Genomic DNA, 18006 nt, shown 5'->3' with positions numbered 1-18006 from the left:
GAGCACAGCACTCTTTTGAAACTATACGGCACTTTTGAAAGAATCAGAAATATCCGCACACGAAACACGTGCGGTACATGCCAGAGCGCTCGTTTCAAACAGCATGTCTTACGCATTCAGTTAACAGTCCCCAAATGAAGAGCCAAAAGGAAGAGTGATACTGTGAACCTCCCACTTGGGCTGCTCATGGAAAAACAAAGCTTTCTACATTATTAAAGAGTTTCAAACTAGCTGCAGTGCAGGTGCAGCAGTTTCTGCAGACAGCTCCACACACTGTTCTGCTTAGGTTAATTTCACTATAGAAGAGACCTTCTTCAGAGTACAAAAGAGCATAACTCAATGCTTAGAGCGTAAAACTGCCCTCCCATTAACCTGCTACAGCCCACTGTAGAGTCTCAGGTTTAAAACAGTCTCAAGTACTCAACTTACGGAGGATTGTTAACAGAAGCTAAAAAAATTAACATTAGGAACATATAAGCTTCAGGATCAATTGCCAACCTTGATTAATTTGGGAAATTTTAAATGCAAGGTCATCTTCCATTTGCCTCCCAAGTAGATATACAGACAGAATTTATAGTACCTATCAATGCATTTTTAATGAGCTTCTTGCTGTAGTATACAATTAAATATAGCTCTGTTCCGTTCAAAAGGACCATATTTTCTGCCTCTGCACTGTTTACTTTGTTTCAAGTGTGTTATTCTCAGTTGTCTTCAGGAGAGATGCTGCTGGCCATTTAGCAGAAATCACTGGAGAAAGACTTGCGCAAATAAATGCTTTTCTGCATATGCAATGTGTGTAGTTTTATGCAGATTTTAAATGTTGTTGGAGTGTTTTTAGTCACTTAAGCTCTATTTGTTTCATTGCAAAACATCTAGAATATTTGCATCTAGGGGTAGATAAATCGCAAAGTTATGTGAACCCCTCTGCCAATATATACGAGATAGACAAATGCTGAGAACAACTTGCTGGCCTCACATGTTTACCTTCATATTGCAAGCTAACTCCATCAGCTTTTTTGCATTTTCCTCTGACCGATATCTCTTGGGCAACTGTACACGGAAGAACTTTAAAGCCCCTTCAAAGTCTGTCAATAACAGGTCATCCTTGGTAGTCTAGAAACATACAGAAAGGAAACAATATTTGCAAAGCGGATTTTGAAAAATAGCCTCAATAACAGATGCTAATAAATGAAACACATATTTTGTTCAGCTCACAAGAAAGTATCTTTTAACCTTCTTAAAATAGCAACATGTGTTTCCACTTGCACAATAGGACATTTTCCACACATGGCACAGCCGCAGAGGCAGCGCATGCCAGACAGCAACAAGAACAATACAGGAAGATTTTTGATTATAGTATTTTTGTAACACAGCCAGTACATGGTGATGTACTAAATGAAACAATGTTAAACTTGGATACTCACTTTTAATAATCCCAATGCAACATTAAAAATAACACTTATTCCCTAAAGAGAGAAAGGAAAGAAAAATAGGAATAAGTCAATGTTTTCAATATTTACAAGCCTGGGTATTACTTTGTTCCCACACCTTAAAGCTACATATTTTTACTTGTTCCTATGAAAATGGGAATGTAGCATAAAAATATAAGCAGTAGCTTCACCAGATCAAAGCCCCGGAGAGTAAACTCACAAGCAATAAGGCAAAAATCCCCTGTGCATGGCACTTTGCAGATAGCAAAAGGAACTGCCTCAAACACACACTCCAGCCTCTCCTCATTAAGCTTCCCTTTGCCTGATGGAGAAAAGAATTCTTCCAAACTTCCTTTGTCTTTATGTCCAGTCTCATAATAAAAGATCTTTTTAGGAAAACTACATAGTCCAGTGGATTGTGGGGAGATCAGGGCAGTGCTCCAAACACAATTCATGCATTTAGCAACATAAAATAGTAACCAACAACAAAGCTACAGGTCCCACCAAAAGCTGCTGTAAATTAATAGCCAGTAAGAAGCTATCTTCATATAATGTGGAGTTGTGTCTCTTAGTACATTCAGTTCTGCAGGTGGCAGAGCCACTGGCTAAAGCGGCCCCAAACCACACAAGAAACACAATGTCTTTCACTTGTCTAAAACTCAGTCAGGAAAACATTCCTCCTGTTACACACTCCCGTTCATCTCAAAGGATATAGAGAGAGGGGAGGACGGGCAGACACTATTATGTGGTAACTGGGGTACAAGCTTGGAGTTCTGCGATCTCTGAGGGACGGAAGGACTCCCTATGACCCAGGAACTTCTTTGTGCCAACTGGCAGAGGGCACAGAGTTTTCCAGGGATCCCTTGAGTCAAGTATGTGCACAAGTTCACCAAAGGGTGGCATGTAAGGTCTCTACCGAGAGCCAGTAGCCCACTGGTCAGCCTAAGCACAGCAAAATGTAAGTACACAAGAACGGCCGTACTGGATCGGACTTATGGTCCATCTAGCCCAGTATCCTGTCTTCCGACAGTCACCAATGCCAGGTGCCCCAGAGGGAATGGACAGAACAGGGCAATCATCAAGTGATCCATCCCCCATCATCCACTCCCAGCTTCTGGCAGCTAGGGAGATCCAGAGCATGGAGCTCCATCCCTGATGATCTTGGCTAATAGCGATTGATGGACCTATCCTTCATGAAGGTATCTAATTATTTTCTGAACCCTGTTATAGTTTTGCCCTTCTCAGCATCCCCTGGCAACAAGTTCTGTAGGTTGACTGTGTGTTGTGTGAAGAAGTACTCCCTTTTGTTTGTTTTAAATCTGCTGCCTATTCATTTCATTAACTCACCCCTGCTTTTTATAGTCCTCTATCATATCCCCATTAGACGTCTTTTTGAGCTGAAAAGTCCCAGTCTTTTTAATCTCTCAGTGTGTGGATGCTGTTCCATCCCCCTAATCATTTTTGTTGCCCTTCTCTGTACCTTTTCCAATTCTAATATATCTGTTTTTGAGATTGGTTGACCAGAACTGCAAGCAGTACACAAGGAGTGGGTGTACCATGGATTTATAGTGTGGCATTATGATATTTTCTGTCTTATTATCTCTTTCTTAATGGTTCCTAAAACTGTTAGCTTTTTTGACTGCTACTTTACATTGAGAGGATCTTTTCAGAGAACTATCCACAATGACTCCAAGATCTCTTTCTTGAGTGCTAACAGCTAATTCAGACCCCATCACTTTGCAGGTATAGTTGGGATTACGTTTTACTTTGTTAAATAAACTCTTGCTTGTTTTCATTATGAACATATCTAAGTGCCGTGTGTTAAACTGAGCAGTGATCTGACGTGAAGCTGGTAAACTGGAGCCCACTGCTTCTTTGGAAACAGTGAATCTGTGAATGCTATGTATCCAGTGGGGCAGGGGCTAGACACTCCAGGGAGTCGCTTGGAGGACTCAGGGGTTGGAGTGCACCTATTCCTAACTTGCACAGGGACAGCGGAGCCTGCGTAGGCTATGGGGGGGGAAGGGTGCTTGTGTTATCTGTGGCCAGTGGAGTCAGGAAGCTGATCCCCAGCAGGCACAGACAAGGCTTCCTCTCAAGGGCAGGTGATAGCGAGGTGCCTCACAACCCCGGGTACCATTGGGAAGCATAAGACTCCCCCTGTGTATTTTGTAATGTCCTCAGTCTATGGACACATCTGTAAGGCAGTTTCTTTCCATCAGGTGGGTTTGGGAGCCAGTTCTCTTTAAAGAGTAAGCATCTCTCCACCCCGACCTGGTACACATTTATATTCTCCTATTTGCTTGTGTTTTGGAAAAGTAATTTTTCTGCTGTACAGCTTCCCCTAGCAAAATACTTGTTCTGTTGTATCTGATTGTACAGTGTCCCAACACACCACCCCTGTTCCAGCACGCGCACACTGCAGCGGCTGTTCTCTTGTTGTCAGCTCTGCTCTAAAGTCTCTGAAGGGGAGTTAGTTTAGACAGAAACATCCAACATTTTACAGTAATTTTGTGCTAATGAGAGTCGCTATATTGATAGTCCCAGCGAGCTTTTCCTACACACCACCCAGGCAACATGACTCTCTAGCCTCATTTGGAGGGATCACCTCTATGGCTACTCAATCTCTGGTCTCTTAGGTGACAGTACCATCAAGGGGGGCAATTGGTGCCACCTGCTGTCGTGAGACCTCCGACACACTTGATACTGGACATACGGATGGCAATCGTTTACGGTCAGGGCCTAGTTGTTTAGAAGTGGACTCCACAGCTTCTGAACCAAAGAACTGTGCTCTAGACTCTAAGCTTTGACATAAGAATTAAATCTCTAGCTCGTACAATGGCAAAGACAACCTTCAAACTTTGAAAAACCAAATGTAAGTCGATGTGATGTTGCCTTCCTGAGTCTGCAGATAACACTGCAAGGCTATTGTTTGAGGCTAACTCCAATATATAAAGATGACAGCTTAAATAGCAACATAGTCAAGCAGTTCACTGGTGATAATTTTAGCAGAAACAGCCAGCTAGAGTGCTTATATCCCACAGCCCCACGCCACCTCCTCAGCCCTCCTTGGGTGCCAAAAGCCATAACTGCTCTCTACTCAGGTGCCAAAAATTCCAACTTTCCCCAGGCAATTTCTAGAAGGCCCACAGTTAGCACAAAAATCTGCAGCCTCCTGGAAAATTAGAATGTGAGGATAATGTATTGAATTCAATAGTTTTTTTTTTTTTTAATTTAGATGAGGCTGGTGGTGTGACACCAGAGTGCCCAAGAAACCAGGAGAGCTTGCAGTGGAATTAAAGCTCGAAAACCCTGCCTTGAGTATAGGACTGTATTTTATTTTATTTTTAAGAATGTATTGGGCTACCTGCCACAAAAGGGTGCTCTCCAATCAGTACTAGGTACTGTAGCAAATTTTATAGTCTGCTACAACCCAAGTATCAAATGATCAAGATAAAAAAAGTGTTCAGTATGTATCATCAGCTCTTCTTATCTGCTATCAGTCGCACCAGATTTTATTATAGTTGGTTGATTGGATGCTTTCCCTTCTTGTGCCCTCTCTCAAACAGAAATCTATAATCACTCTATACAGTACACCAAAGTGCTTTTTAGCTCCAGGAGAGATGCTCAGGTTGGAAGATGCACAGTTTTTGTCTTCAATGGGAGGTGTTCTAGGAGGGTTCCTATACTAGCTGGGTCTTGCCCTTATTGTTCAAAGAAAAAAACCTTGATACATATCTCTACACTAGAAATTTCAGAATGGCAAAAATCAGCATTATTCTGATGCATTTTAATTTTTATTTCCTACCTGGGCAATTCAAGGCTGTTTAACATCTCAATATAGTAACCTCCCAAAAGCATCAGATTCAAATATAGCAACCTAATAGTCCTTTGGCCAATGTAATATGCTTGTTTTCTACCTAAACAGGAATTACCCACTCTGCTGATCTGTTTGTAAAACATCTTATTTATATGTGTAGAAAAAAAAAACCCTGCTAACATCCTTTAATAAACCCTAAAGGCAAGCTGCCTCTCTCCCCTCTGAAAAAAATCAATGAACTTTTAAGGTCAGGTACTACAGATGAGGTGGCATTCTGGATAGTTAATACGTCCTCTGTGTCAATACTCCCTTTGCCATAATGAATAGTATACAAAGAAATATAAAGTTGAATCCTTTTTCCCTTTTGTTAACACTTTATCTACTTTATCCTAAGGGGCAAGGGACTTTTTTTTCTTAGACCATTTTCTGATATTGAAAAAATTTTATAATTACTCAGGTGGTTCAGGAAGGTAAAGATGTGATGACTGAGAAAGTCAGTCCCCATACACTTCTCTTCCACCCCTGCAAAAATAGCTACAGCATAAAAAAAGATTACAGATACTGAAGACTGGAAAATGAAAATATCAGTTATGCACGGGGGCATGCAATATTCTGGCCAACAGTTTAAGCATGTGTGGATGATTTCAATTTGTCCTTCCCACCTCATTATTCAATCCCACATCTTTTATGGATCCTCTTATTCCAGATTATATAAAAGGGGGAATTTACTCTCAGCTCAATACTAGAGGATCTGGCAGCTCCCCCTCCCATATTCTAGACTTTTATTGACATTACCGGTTAAGGGCTTGGTTTTCTCTCCATCCTTTGTGTCTTTTGAGTTTGATTTTAACAGCAACAAATCAAGACTAAACTTGCTTCTATCACTTCTATTAGCAGTAGAGCAGTAGAGCTAGCGCTGTGTTACAGTGGTGCTCTGGATTCAACATCTGATTAACTCGCTCACTTTCAAAAGTCTGGGAAATTCTTGCTATGGAGAAAAAATGACTAGCTCTTGAAGGCGGCCCTATGCTAATTATTCGGCTACTCATTAATTGAACTGAAATATTAAAATAACTGATTAATTATTTAAGTGTCCCTTATATTCAGTAGTAGAATTTACTTCTGCTTTACAGGATATCTTAGCTCCACATGCAGAGACCACTTTTCTGCCATCTGTTGCTTTTTATTATACTAGCATCTAGGCAAAGGAAGCAGCAGGTTCCAGAGAAACATAGCTACACAGGGCGCAAAACACTGACCAGGAGATTTATTAATGCAGCAATCTTTAAACGAAAGAAACAGAGCAGAACTTTACTATTTCACACTAATGACTAGGAGATCCACTGAGAAATCATACATTTTAGTAGTTAGCAAGTAAGCAAACAAATGATTAAAAAACCCCAAGGGCACTGCATTGCAAAATGTGCTGTATTTATTCATGTTTCCAAGGGTAGTTTAGATTTAATTTAAATTACTTCCTAACATACTGCTAACTATACTGTTATAAAAAACAACTAAGTCTTCTCAATACATGATTTCACTACAAAGAATTTTGCTATTAAATATATGCTGAGAAATTGAATGAGACCTCAGTTTCTTTGGAGAGAGAGTTATCAGGCCTATGAGATTACCAAAGTGAAAATTAGCAGAGTCAGGCTGTAAATGAAGAGTACTTCAGTACTCTAGAGATGCCCTAATATTGTCTATCATTACATGGTATTTACACATAAAAGTAGCAACAAAAAACAAACAAACAAAAAAGTTACTTGTTAGATCTAAAAAACTAGAAACAAAAAATTATTTCCTCCATAATACTGTGTTCTTTTTATATAGGGTTTACAACTGTTAAGAGATTACATGCATAAAATTAACCTCTTTAGCCTGTAACTAATATATAGAATGACAAAAGACATAATGATTCTCTAAGAAATAGGAGACTTCAATCTAAAACTAAAAAATGCCATCAACTTTAATTCTATGATATAACATCCAAAAAATGCTGAAAAAACACATCCATTGCTGCATAACAGTTTTTATGTAACAATTTAAATTTTGATATGGGAAATTGTACTTCAAACCTCAGTTGTCCAGCACTCAAAAAACAGACATGAACAAAGAATGCAATCAAGCTAGACTTGATAGGAAGAGTCCATCAGGAGTTGCTGCAGATACAAAAGTTGTATAATTGTATGTGTAGTACATACCTCACATAATAGCAAGTCAATAATATGGAAGACCATGTAGAGGGGGAATTTTGCAGTGAACAGGGTTAGAAACCACTGGGAGGCATACATGTGGGCTTCAAGGCTGATGTCCAGAAAGTGGTTGTAGAGGTCAGGAATGCACTCCTAAATAAATAAATAAATAAATAAAAGCACACTCATTAGTTCTGGCTTAAAAGCAGCTCTTTATATCACGCTTATAATTCTCAAATCTACAAGAGAATGGTACAGTAGAAGAAATATTTAATGCTGTCCTAAGGCATTTTACAAGTATCAACTGGAATAATTATGCTAAAGGAAGTTCTTTGGAACAATATTGGGGCACAGCTGTCCTCTATCTCAATCAAGGGTATAATAAGAATGTGCAAAAACTATTCACTTGTGATAAAATGCTGCTCTCAAGCAACTAAATCTTGGGTTTTGCAAGCCCTGACCTGTTCTCTTCAAAGCAATCTGGACGCTTACCTGCATGAGGCGCTCCAACTGATAAAACTTGCAGTGCAAATCTTCAAAGTTTTGTTTGAAAAGTTCTCTGAGTCCATAGTCAAACATGATTTTGACCAGAACACTGAACGCCTGCTCTTCAGGCATCTGTCAAAGAGAACAAACCTTGCTGACATTTTTATATTTTTCTATTTCCTTCCTTCATCTTGCTCTTACCAGCAAGATACCAACCGTTTTTCATAACAGATAAGGATAATTGCACACATCATAACAACTAGATGTAGAAACGGTATTTTACACTTGCTAGGTGTGCCAAATTCCCTCTTAGTTCCCCAATTTAGAAACACACCATTCAACCTTAAAGATCCCCAAGGGTTCTATTTCATGCAGTAGCTGTCCCAAATCTGGTCAATGACTTCAGAATCAAATTATACTCCTACAGATTGCGAGCCCAACCCATCCAGTTCCTCAGTGTAGTCAGCTAACACAGTTAAGATATAACCAGTACTTTTACAGTATTACTACAAGATGCTAAACGCACAGTAGCATTTTTTATTTCTACTTTTTAAAAATGCTATTACTTCATTTGATGGTCTTTTATTCAAACTGATTAAAAGGGGAGAGAGTCGGTTATTACTACCTAAAGTTCAGATTTGGCAGTTCTCTACACTGTTTTGGGACACTTCGCTCTCCCCCTTCTGCCAGCAGTTGGAGACAGAAACATCATTACTTGTCAGTATTTATACATCCTTCCTTGGCATCATAAAGCAGTTCTGTTCTTTCCACAGCAGTAAAGACTGACTCTTCAGGTCAATTACTTGTTCCTGTAAAGGTCAAAATATCTAACTCAAGTGCTCTATTATTCATCCACAGATGCAGTCAGTGAACTCTGAAAACTTTTCAGAGATGTTCCCATACTGGCAGTGAGGGACTTGCAGAAACTACATTTCCCTTTATTGCTCAGGGACTGCAGGGTGTACGCAGCAGTTCCTTCTCCAATAAGACAAGGTAACATGAATTCCATCACAGCCCCTAATAATCACACTCCCAAGACTACCTTTCAGGAGGCTCAAAAAGTGAGAGAGAAACAAAAACAGAGATTTTTAAGTTGCAGCCTTCAGTGGGGGGAGGGATAGCTCAGTGGTTTGAGCATTAGCCTGCTAAACCCAGGGTTGTGAGTTCAATCCTTGAGGAGGCCACTTAGGGATCTGGGGCAAAAATTGGTCCTGCTAGTGAAGGCAGGGGGCTGGACTCAATGACCTTTCAAGGTCCCTTCCAGTTCTAGGAGATTGGTATATCTCCCATTATTATTATTATTATTAGTTTACCAGAGCTCATTCTAAGAAGCAACAACTAACATTAAAGAATGAGCTCTAAGAAAATGTATGAATAGTCTGTTCTTGTCTCTATGAGTCTCCTTAATCCAATGGGTGCCAAAAAGGTAGGCAGATAGCATTTTGGCAGCTAAAAGAAAGTATATCTATTGGTGAGCAGAGTTCGGTCCCCTTACTAGCAGCAAGAATAAAACCTTTATTGCTGGTTGGGTTCAGAAGAGTGCTGAAGAATGAATTTCTCCATCAGTTAAGAGTTTTATTATACAGGTTACAGAGAATCAAAGCATTACAGTTAGATACTATCAGTCCATCTGACTTCTGTTTATAAAGAATGTAGTTTATAATATATTTCTGTATCATCCTAAACTTCATAGAATTATGGAAAAATATTACTCTAAAAACCACACATCCTGTCAGTTGGAGAGACAGACACAAAAATCTTTATATTTAGTTCTGCATGGTAGCAGCAATCACTCAAAATTGGCTGTGGGGGACAGGGGGAGAATATCACAAAATCTTATGGGGCTTAGGAACTGCAGTTTCAAATATGGACTTATGACAAAAAGCAGACAGTCTTCAAAAATATTGATGTAAAATTTCTGCAGCTATATGCTATTTTTAGATTTTTTCACATAAGATAAGATGTTTCACACAAACATGAGTAAGTCTCAAAACTTTCTACTCAGATGTACTTTAAGTGTAAAACAGATAGCAGCAGCCTTTGTAAGTTCAGACCACTCAATGCCTAGATAGATAAGGGATCACTACACTAAGCACAAATTTACCCAATGCTAATAATTGAAAAATAATACATTGGAGACTCAATCTGTTTTCATCTTGGGTCACTGACTAACATCTAAACCACAAAAAACAAGGCCCAGAATAAACACATAGCAATGTTCAAACCACTAAGAGTTAATAAACTCACACACTACTAACATGCTGCAGAATATGTTCCTGTTTAATCCAAAAGCCATGGCAACCCTGGTTTGTCCTTATGATCAATACCAATAAAAGCTCTTCTATAAGCTTACACTGAATCAGAGATGCCCTTCCCCTGCCCATGGGTACCTTTACAAGGAGTTCATAGGTGGCCTAAACCCCAATGTCATTTCTATCCAGACAGCCTACTTTGCATAAACAAAGCAAGAGAGTCTGATCTGACCCTGAGACAGCTTGGAGTGGAAAGACAGCTAGAACCAGAAGCAAAATGAAGTGAACACTGACGACAAACTCATTATGGATGCTGCAGTGAACTTTAAATGGAACATGCTCCTCTTTCCCCCTAAAGTCATAATTATGGACAAACAAGCATTTGAGTAAATAAGCAGGGGACTTGCTATGGCACTAATAGGAGTGGATTTGAAATGAGTTCTTCTGGATAAACTTGAGCATTGTTTAGTCTGAGGCTTACAATAAATGAGAGTGTGGGGACTTACATGCAGAAGCAGCACAGCGGCAAGAAATGACTGGCCTTGGCAATAGCCAATCTCTTCATCATAGACGGAATAGGCCTGAAAAGAGAATCAATATTTTAAGATGTACACTCTCCCTAGAGCAGAACTGCATGAGGAAAAAGTTAAGTACGGAAGTGTATACCTTCAGTCATGACTGGACTGTGATTCCAGGATATGGTTTAGCTGCTGTGTTACTGCACAATGATTAATCCAAAGAAAAAACTGTTGGGTGCAGAGCAATTGTTGATGGCCAGCAGCGACCTGGTTGGTCGCATGGTGCGGGACCATTTTCAGCTGCTAACTCACACTGAAGGCTGCTTAAAGTACATGAAATCACTTTCCTAAGATTACTTTTACAGAGCAACAATTGCTGTAGTTGCAATCAGGATGTCAGGAGATTATGAATCACATGAACACAAATGAGAAAGAAGTAAGACTACTTCTCTATTAAAAGGCATCCTGTACTATGAAAAAGTTTGAAAACCTTTGGATTAGCCTAAAATTTCTTCAGTAGCCTCACGGAGTACACACAAAAAATGACCCATTAATTTTCATTATGGGCCCTATGCAAGAAAAAATGGCAAGCAAGCAAATGGGATTTCATATGGTACAGGAATGCCATGGAAACATTCTGTATGCAGTGTAGTTGTTGCCATACCAGTCCCAGGATATCAGAGACATGGTGGGTGAGGTAATATCTTTTACTGGACCAACTTCTGTTGGTGAGACAAGCTTTCGAGGCACACACAGCTCATCTTCAAGTCATTTTAAAATGGAAACATTTTAGTCTGTAACAAATCTTAAATGCGTGGAATTCCCTCTACCATTAGTGTGCTGGAGACAATGTAAACTCATCAGCAGACAGTAATTCTAAAATATTTTAGATCAACACAGTACATAGTGCCATCCCACCTTTGGATCCAGTAAAACGGTCACCTCAAATGGGGATGTGTGAAGGAGTGGCTTTTATGGACAAATCAAGGTCCTGTTTGGGGATTCTCTTCTTTAAATTATTCTCAGACTGCCACAGGTCCTTTCACAATGTATGCATTATAATCCTGTTTTGCCTTTGTTGCAGCATAAGATGCTTAAGTTCTAAAATGACAGCATGACAGTGGCAGGAACTCCTCTTGCACATGATACCAGGTCAACATCCTCGGCAGTCACATATACAAAGGAGTTGCCAATGGACAAGGGCACATCTGAAATCCCAATTGAAAAAGGAGAGCTGCTGAAACAGCTGCCAATATTCTGTACACAATCCAGCTGGACCTAACGTGGATAAAATTAATGTCATAAAACAGACTTGCTGCTGAGAAGAAAGATATTGAAAGGTAGAAGACTAAAGAGAGTGTTTGGGTGAGGATCATTCTGAGCACCTTAGTCTGCTTCCAAAATAAAGATCATATGGAAAACTATCACCACCAAGGAACAGGAGAACAATTTCACAATGACTCTGAAGTCATGGAAAGGGTGCAATAGGTGTCATCCAGTTCCTATGCTAGCCTAAGAGCGATCTCACCGGTATGTTACTGTTGCAAAATATACTGGATAAACCATCAAGATCAAACAGATGTAACCAAAGAATAATGTTTCCAAAGCATTTGTTACAGCAAAATTTGAGATTTTGGGGTGTTATTTCAAACTACTGGGTTTATGCAGGATATCATGATACAGAAAAATCTTAACTGCTTACCAAGTGTTTGATTTTAGTATTACTGAATTATACGCAAGAAATGCACAAGCATTTCCTTCTGCCCAGGACAGTCCCCTGTGCAAAGCTCATTATCTTTAAATTATATCCTAAATGAAAAACTATGTGCCAGGAATTTAAGCTTCAAAATGCAGAAATGTCTCCTGAGGGATAGAACACATGAAGAATTTCTAAATGCAGAATCAGAGTGCTGAAAGCTTGAGATACTCTGGTCAAACAAGGTAATTGGATCAAACAGAAAACAGTCATTTTTACCTGATAATTATCTTCTGCATTTTAATGAGCACTTAAATGTGTGCCTGCTGGTTTATAATGCTAACGAGAGATGCATAATTATTTTCAGCTTTACAGATACCTAGATCTTCTGCAAGATCTTTGCTCTCTATTAGACTCATGTAGCTCTTATGAAAGTTCCACAAGATCATTTCTTGTATTCTGAGGACATATTTTAAAGAAACACTTTAATGTAGCATTGTTTAGGGTTTTATCTCAATCTGTAGATGTGATGGACAGAAATGAGGCCATCTCCGTTTGCGCAGTGTTCTGATATCAATAGAAATAAAATATCAGAACTGTGCAGAAATATTTACATAATTTCACAGATCAAGGATTTCTAAAGGTTTTGTGAGGAATAAAAACTAGATGTCCCTCTAAAAACTGTGAGCTCTTTATTCTTCACACTTTGCCGCACCTCCCCCTGTTTAGTGTGTTGCCCAGTGATCCTATAAAAACCTAGTGTCTAATAGCACTGGCCACAGACAAGCACATGCAGGTCAAGCTTCCCACCATGCAGCTCTATCCCCACACAATATCCCCGATCAGCAGCCTCCCTGCTATTCCAGAGCTAGGTCCCGCTAGACTATTCTGCTGATGCACTTTAACCTTCACCTGCAGCTCCAACCCCTTCCTTTTTATTCCTTTCTTCAGCAGAGACTACAATTTCTAACAACTCAATTGCACTTTGGTTTAGGTTTTTTGTATCCCACCAAAACTAAAGCTCCAAACATTTTAGCACAAAACAGACAGACAAGATGAAAAAGGTTCCAACCCAGTGAGCTCATTTATGAGATTCTTGGTCGTCGTTTCTCTCTGAAGTGTGGGCACCTGGCCACATAAAGCATCATGTCTCTCAGCACGAGCAGAGCAAGAAACTACACAGAAATAAAGGGACAATCGATCTCTCAGCTTAGTTTGCTCATGTTGTGCTGCCTCCACTTCAGTTTCAAAACTAGCCATGAAAAATTTGTAGAAAAGTTGAACCAATGAAGAAGTTGCCATTTATTTCTGTTTGCATAATTCCCTATAAACATTCAGTTTTCACAGTTTACAATGACAACATGATTCACAGGGGCAGATCTAAATCAGACATGGAGACCTCTCCTTTGAAGAGGACACTACAACAAGATCTGCACTAGGTTCACTCCTGCATAATTTGAGAGTGAGAGAGAGAGAGAGTGTGTGTGTGAGTGTGTGTGTGAGAGAGAGAGAGAGAGAGACACACACACACACACACAGTCTATGTGTGTGACATATGCTTCCCACATGACCCATCCAACATGCCCTGGGTTTTAAGTTTCTATCCCCATTCAGTGCTGGCCTCACTGCTGAGATGGCCATCAAGGATGCTAATACCCGTAGTATATGAGGATGGTTGTAGTGTTGTGGACCCCAGTCCCACTAGGAACTGGATTAAACTGAAGTTATTTTGTATGAGCTAAAACAATCTTTGCACTCTGGCAACTTTTCAATTCAACTGAGCTTACAGAAAAAATAAGCAAAGGGGAAACATGACCAATTTAACTCCAAAATGACACGAGGTTATAAAATACCTTGCATATTTTGTACAAGGAGTCCTGTCCATCTCCCCCGGTATCCTTAAAGTAATCATGAGCTGGGAACGTGCGATTGATGTCCCGAGTGATTGCGCTGTCCTGGGGAGACTCCTGTTAAAACAAGAACATGAGAGAAAAATATGTACGTTAAAAGGGATGTCGTTTAAAAATCAGCATAAATTACAATGTGCTATCAGTGTATGCTGTGCACGTCACTCAATACAGACTGGGGTAGACAGCCTGCAGCCCAACCACCTCAGGTCACAATCTGGTAACCTAAGCAGGTCTGGGCATGGTCAGCACTTAGCTAGGAGACTGCCAAGGAAAATACAATGAAGTGCTACAGGATGTGGTGGTGAGTCAGTAGACAAAAAAATCTACCCTTTCAGTCTGTATGGAACCCAACTGCCACTACACAAATTCTACTTCCTCTAAGGTAAACTGAGGGTGCCAGTCAAACAATCTTTGGTCATTGTAGTCTGCCACGCTAAAATTCACCCCCAGTTTAGACTGGAGAAGTCATTTTTCACTTCCCCCCCAAATGCCAAGACACAATAAGGGTGAAAACAGACAGGAAACAGGACCCAAGCCTGAGCAGGACATGACTTCACAAAAAAGAAAAGCCCTACTCTACTGGCTGCATACAAGAAGCATCACATCATGGCTCAGGGAGGTGGCAGTGCTGTGTGTATATGGCTCTGGTACAACCACCTTTATAACACTGTGTGCAGGAGATAGAGCAAGGCTACAAACTGCAGGAGTAGCTGGAAGTGAAGAAATCCAGTCTGAGAAAGGAACTGATCCTACTTGAGACGGCCCTGAACAAAACCACCCTGGAAAAGGAGGTGCCTGAGATCGAGAAGGTGGAGGTGGCAGAGGCTCTTTCCAAGATCTGTGTTTGCACCAAGAAGAGCATTAAAGGCTCTTGGGGTAGGGAAAGAAGGGCCAGGTAGTACAATGGGGTCAGAAAGGGCTATTGAACTTGCTGATATCAGTATGACACAGGGTGACACTTGCCTTGTAAGAGGAACCGGGGCCAGTGCACCTGCATCCCATCAACTAACCCAGGTTAGGCTTCAAAAAGAGGGCACCTGAGGGGATGGGAAGCAGGAGGCCCAGTGAGTCAGAGGTCGGAAGCTGCAGGAAGCAGTCAGAGCCTAAAATGTAAAGGGTGAGCTGAGGAGCTGTTTTAAGTTTGGACCACAAAAAAAAAAAAAATCTGCCTAAGAGAGACTGACGGTGCGCCAGCAAATCAACAGGAAGTGGGGAGAAGCCGTGGAAACGCTATGCTAACACCACTCATTTTTCCATCTCATGTGTACAGATCTACTTCAAACTCACCCCCCTCAGGAGACCTAGACTCAGAAAGCTGTCCCCTCTAGCCTCTCATCTGAGGGGGCTGTAGTAGCTGGCAAACAAAACTAAGCTTCACAACTGCTTCATCAGGCAGCAGATGCTGTACCCTTTGTCCAGCAATTAAAGCACAAGGGCAGAAGGCAGGATTCCTGCATTCTGCTGCCTCTCATATTGACACTATTGTCTTATTATTTCCTTGTGCTGCTCCTGTCTGTCAGCCTGTATCCACCTTGTGTCTCTTGTTTTACACTTAATAATACGCGCTTTGGGAGCAAGGGCCATCTCTTTGTTCTGTGTTTGCACAGTGTCTAGCACAATGGAGTCCTGGTCCATGACTAGGGCTCCTAGGCCCTACAGAAATACAAACAACAATTGTGGGCATTTCAATACCAGAAAAATATCAACAACTTGGATGGAATTCAGGAAGAGCAACAAACATGACAAAAGGACTCTCCGAATTGATCTGAGGAAGTACACAGGGAATATGTATAGCCTGGCTAAACGTCAAGCAAGCGAGTATGTGACCACTGGGGGGTACACGGAATCAGTATTTGAAGAGTGTCACCAGCTAGAAAGAGAAGGAATTTGACAAAGTGTAAGACTAGGAGTAATGGGCTAAAACTAAAGGGAAAACTTGATGAACATCAGGAAGTTTTTTTCCTAGTAGCGTAATCTATTAAACTGTAACTATTCCTGTAAAAGACTGGCAGTGACTGCCTGAAACACTCCACTCTGTTACCAAGTGTTGATCTTGCTGGTAAAGAGTTAGGAGGATTTTGCTCACCCCCAGAGGCTGGTGACTTGTTACCTCACCTGAGTTTAAGGGAGGTGGAGGGGATGTCTGGGGAGAGAGGATTTAGGATGTGCACTGAACAGGCCTGAGGGAGGAATCATAGGAGCAGCCAAGCCTGGGAGAAGGTGTGATCTGACCTGTGTAAATGTATTATTTATTAATAAAGCCTAGCACCAGAAAGGGGTGACTGTATTCTACATACTGGTTCAGCATTCCTTATAGAACAGATTGGGAGTGGCACCTGCACATACTCCCTAACTGTAGCTGTCAGTGTTCCCAAGGGCAGACAGCTGAATTTCTTGAGTTGTTTTGCTCGCTTTCTCTGCCACCTCATTCTGCAAACCATTCCTACTGTAAAAGCTCAATACAGAGCAAAGAGCACTGAAAAGAAAGCTGAATATGCTTGGCAAACAGGGAAGCCATACAAAAATATACTTTGGTTTTTATGGATTGGTAAATAGGGTACTTTATTGAAGGAGTCATTAGAAATGGCTCAACTTACATATGCCTTGCTTTGTACAGAAAGTGGCAGTAAAACATTTTTTTAAAAGAAACATGCATGGAAGATAAGAGGGCAGGTGGAGAATGAGGTTGGAAGCACAGTGGGTTGAAGATAATTCTTGGCTCCCTCAGATCAGAAAAATGGGAAGCTTTTCTTGCAATAGACACCAATGCCTTTTAAGGCCAATTAGTTAGTGCTTTGTGGATGGACTAAACAGTAAAACCAACGAGGAGTCCTTGTGGCACTGTAGAGACTAACAAATTTATTTGGGCATAAGCTTTCATGGGATATAACCACTTCATCAGATGTGAAGTGGGCTATATCCCATGAAAGCTTATGATGTGAAGTGGGTTATATTCCACGAAAGCTTATGCCCAAATAAATTTGTTAGTCTCGAACATGCCACAAGGACTCCTCATTGTTTTTACTGATACAGACTAACACAGCTACCCCTCTGAAACCTGTAAACAGTAGTAGTACCCAGAAGCTGAATGCATTCTCTCAGCAGAACCATGTGAGCCTACACCGCTATTAGACAATGAGACACTCACTTGAGCTCGCCTCAAAATGCTTTACATTGCATAATAGCTAACAGCAGTTTTATTCCCTCTTTTGAATCTGTACTTGTGATTCTCTCACTGATTTGTGATGTTTCCTAAAGGGAATTCCAAAATCTTTGTTTGATCTGAACTTTGGTTTAAATGTAGGAAGGTTGCTAATTCTGCCCAGTTTGTCTCTTTCTGAGTAGATATGCTATATTTTGTGAGTTTCTCTTACTGATATTATTAGTTCAATCAGATAAAGGATCAAAATCTTTTAAATATGTACCAGTTTTTAAAAATATAACAGCTTACATCAGTAGTCACATTTGTTCACCCTCAGTCTTGTATACTACTTTATTGCTCTGTAATCCCATTGAAACAAGAAGGATGCCATGAAGTCCACTGAGCTCAGTGCAGCACACAGTAGTAAAGATCAGCAGTGCAATTGTTAAAGGAAGTTAGATACAAACCAGTGGTTCTCAGATTTTTATACTGGTGACCCCTTTCACATAGCAAGCCTCTGAGTGCCACCTCCCTTATCAATTAAACACTTTTAAAAT

General features: G+C 40.5%; 1 protein-coding gene across 2 annotated transcripts in view; it reads right to left on the bottom strand.

Moving 5' to 3' along the window:
• The window catches only part of RABGAP1 (RAB GTPase activating protein 1), a 117016-nt gene that overhangs the window by 20039 nt on the left and 78971 nt on the right, over nucleotides 1–18006 (bottom strand). The window contains exons 14-19 of one of the 2 annotated variants that reach the window (XM_039506161.1): nucleotides 14251–14364; nucleotides 10690–10764; nucleotides 7938–8063; nucleotides 7455–7598; nucleotides 1425–1466; nucleotides 985–1113 (exon numbers count right to left, since the gene is read on the bottom strand). In XM_039506161.1, the coding sequence (XP_039362095.1) occupies nucleotides 985–1113; nucleotides 1425–1466; nucleotides 7455–7598; nucleotides 7938–8063; nucleotides 10690–10764; nucleotides 14251–14364 (630 nt within the window). Of the gene's footprint in view, nucleotides 1–984; nucleotides 1114–1424; nucleotides 1467–7454; nucleotides 7599–7937; nucleotides 8064–8556; nucleotides 8603–10689; nucleotides 10765–14250; nucleotides 14365–18006 lie in introns of those variants that run through there. The other variant, XM_039506162.1, reaches the window with a different exon arrangement.

The sequence above is a fragment of the Mauremys reevesii genome, linkage group 19 (genome assembly GCF_016161935.1).
Source record: "Mauremys reevesii isolate NIE-2019 linkage group 19, ASM1616193v1, whole genome shotgun sequence".
NCBI lineage: Eukaryota > Metazoa > Chordata > Testudines > Geoemydidae > Mauremys > Mauremys reevesii.
Note: the sequence above shows the minus strand (reverse complement) of the source record. Positions and strands in the feature narration are given on the sequence as shown.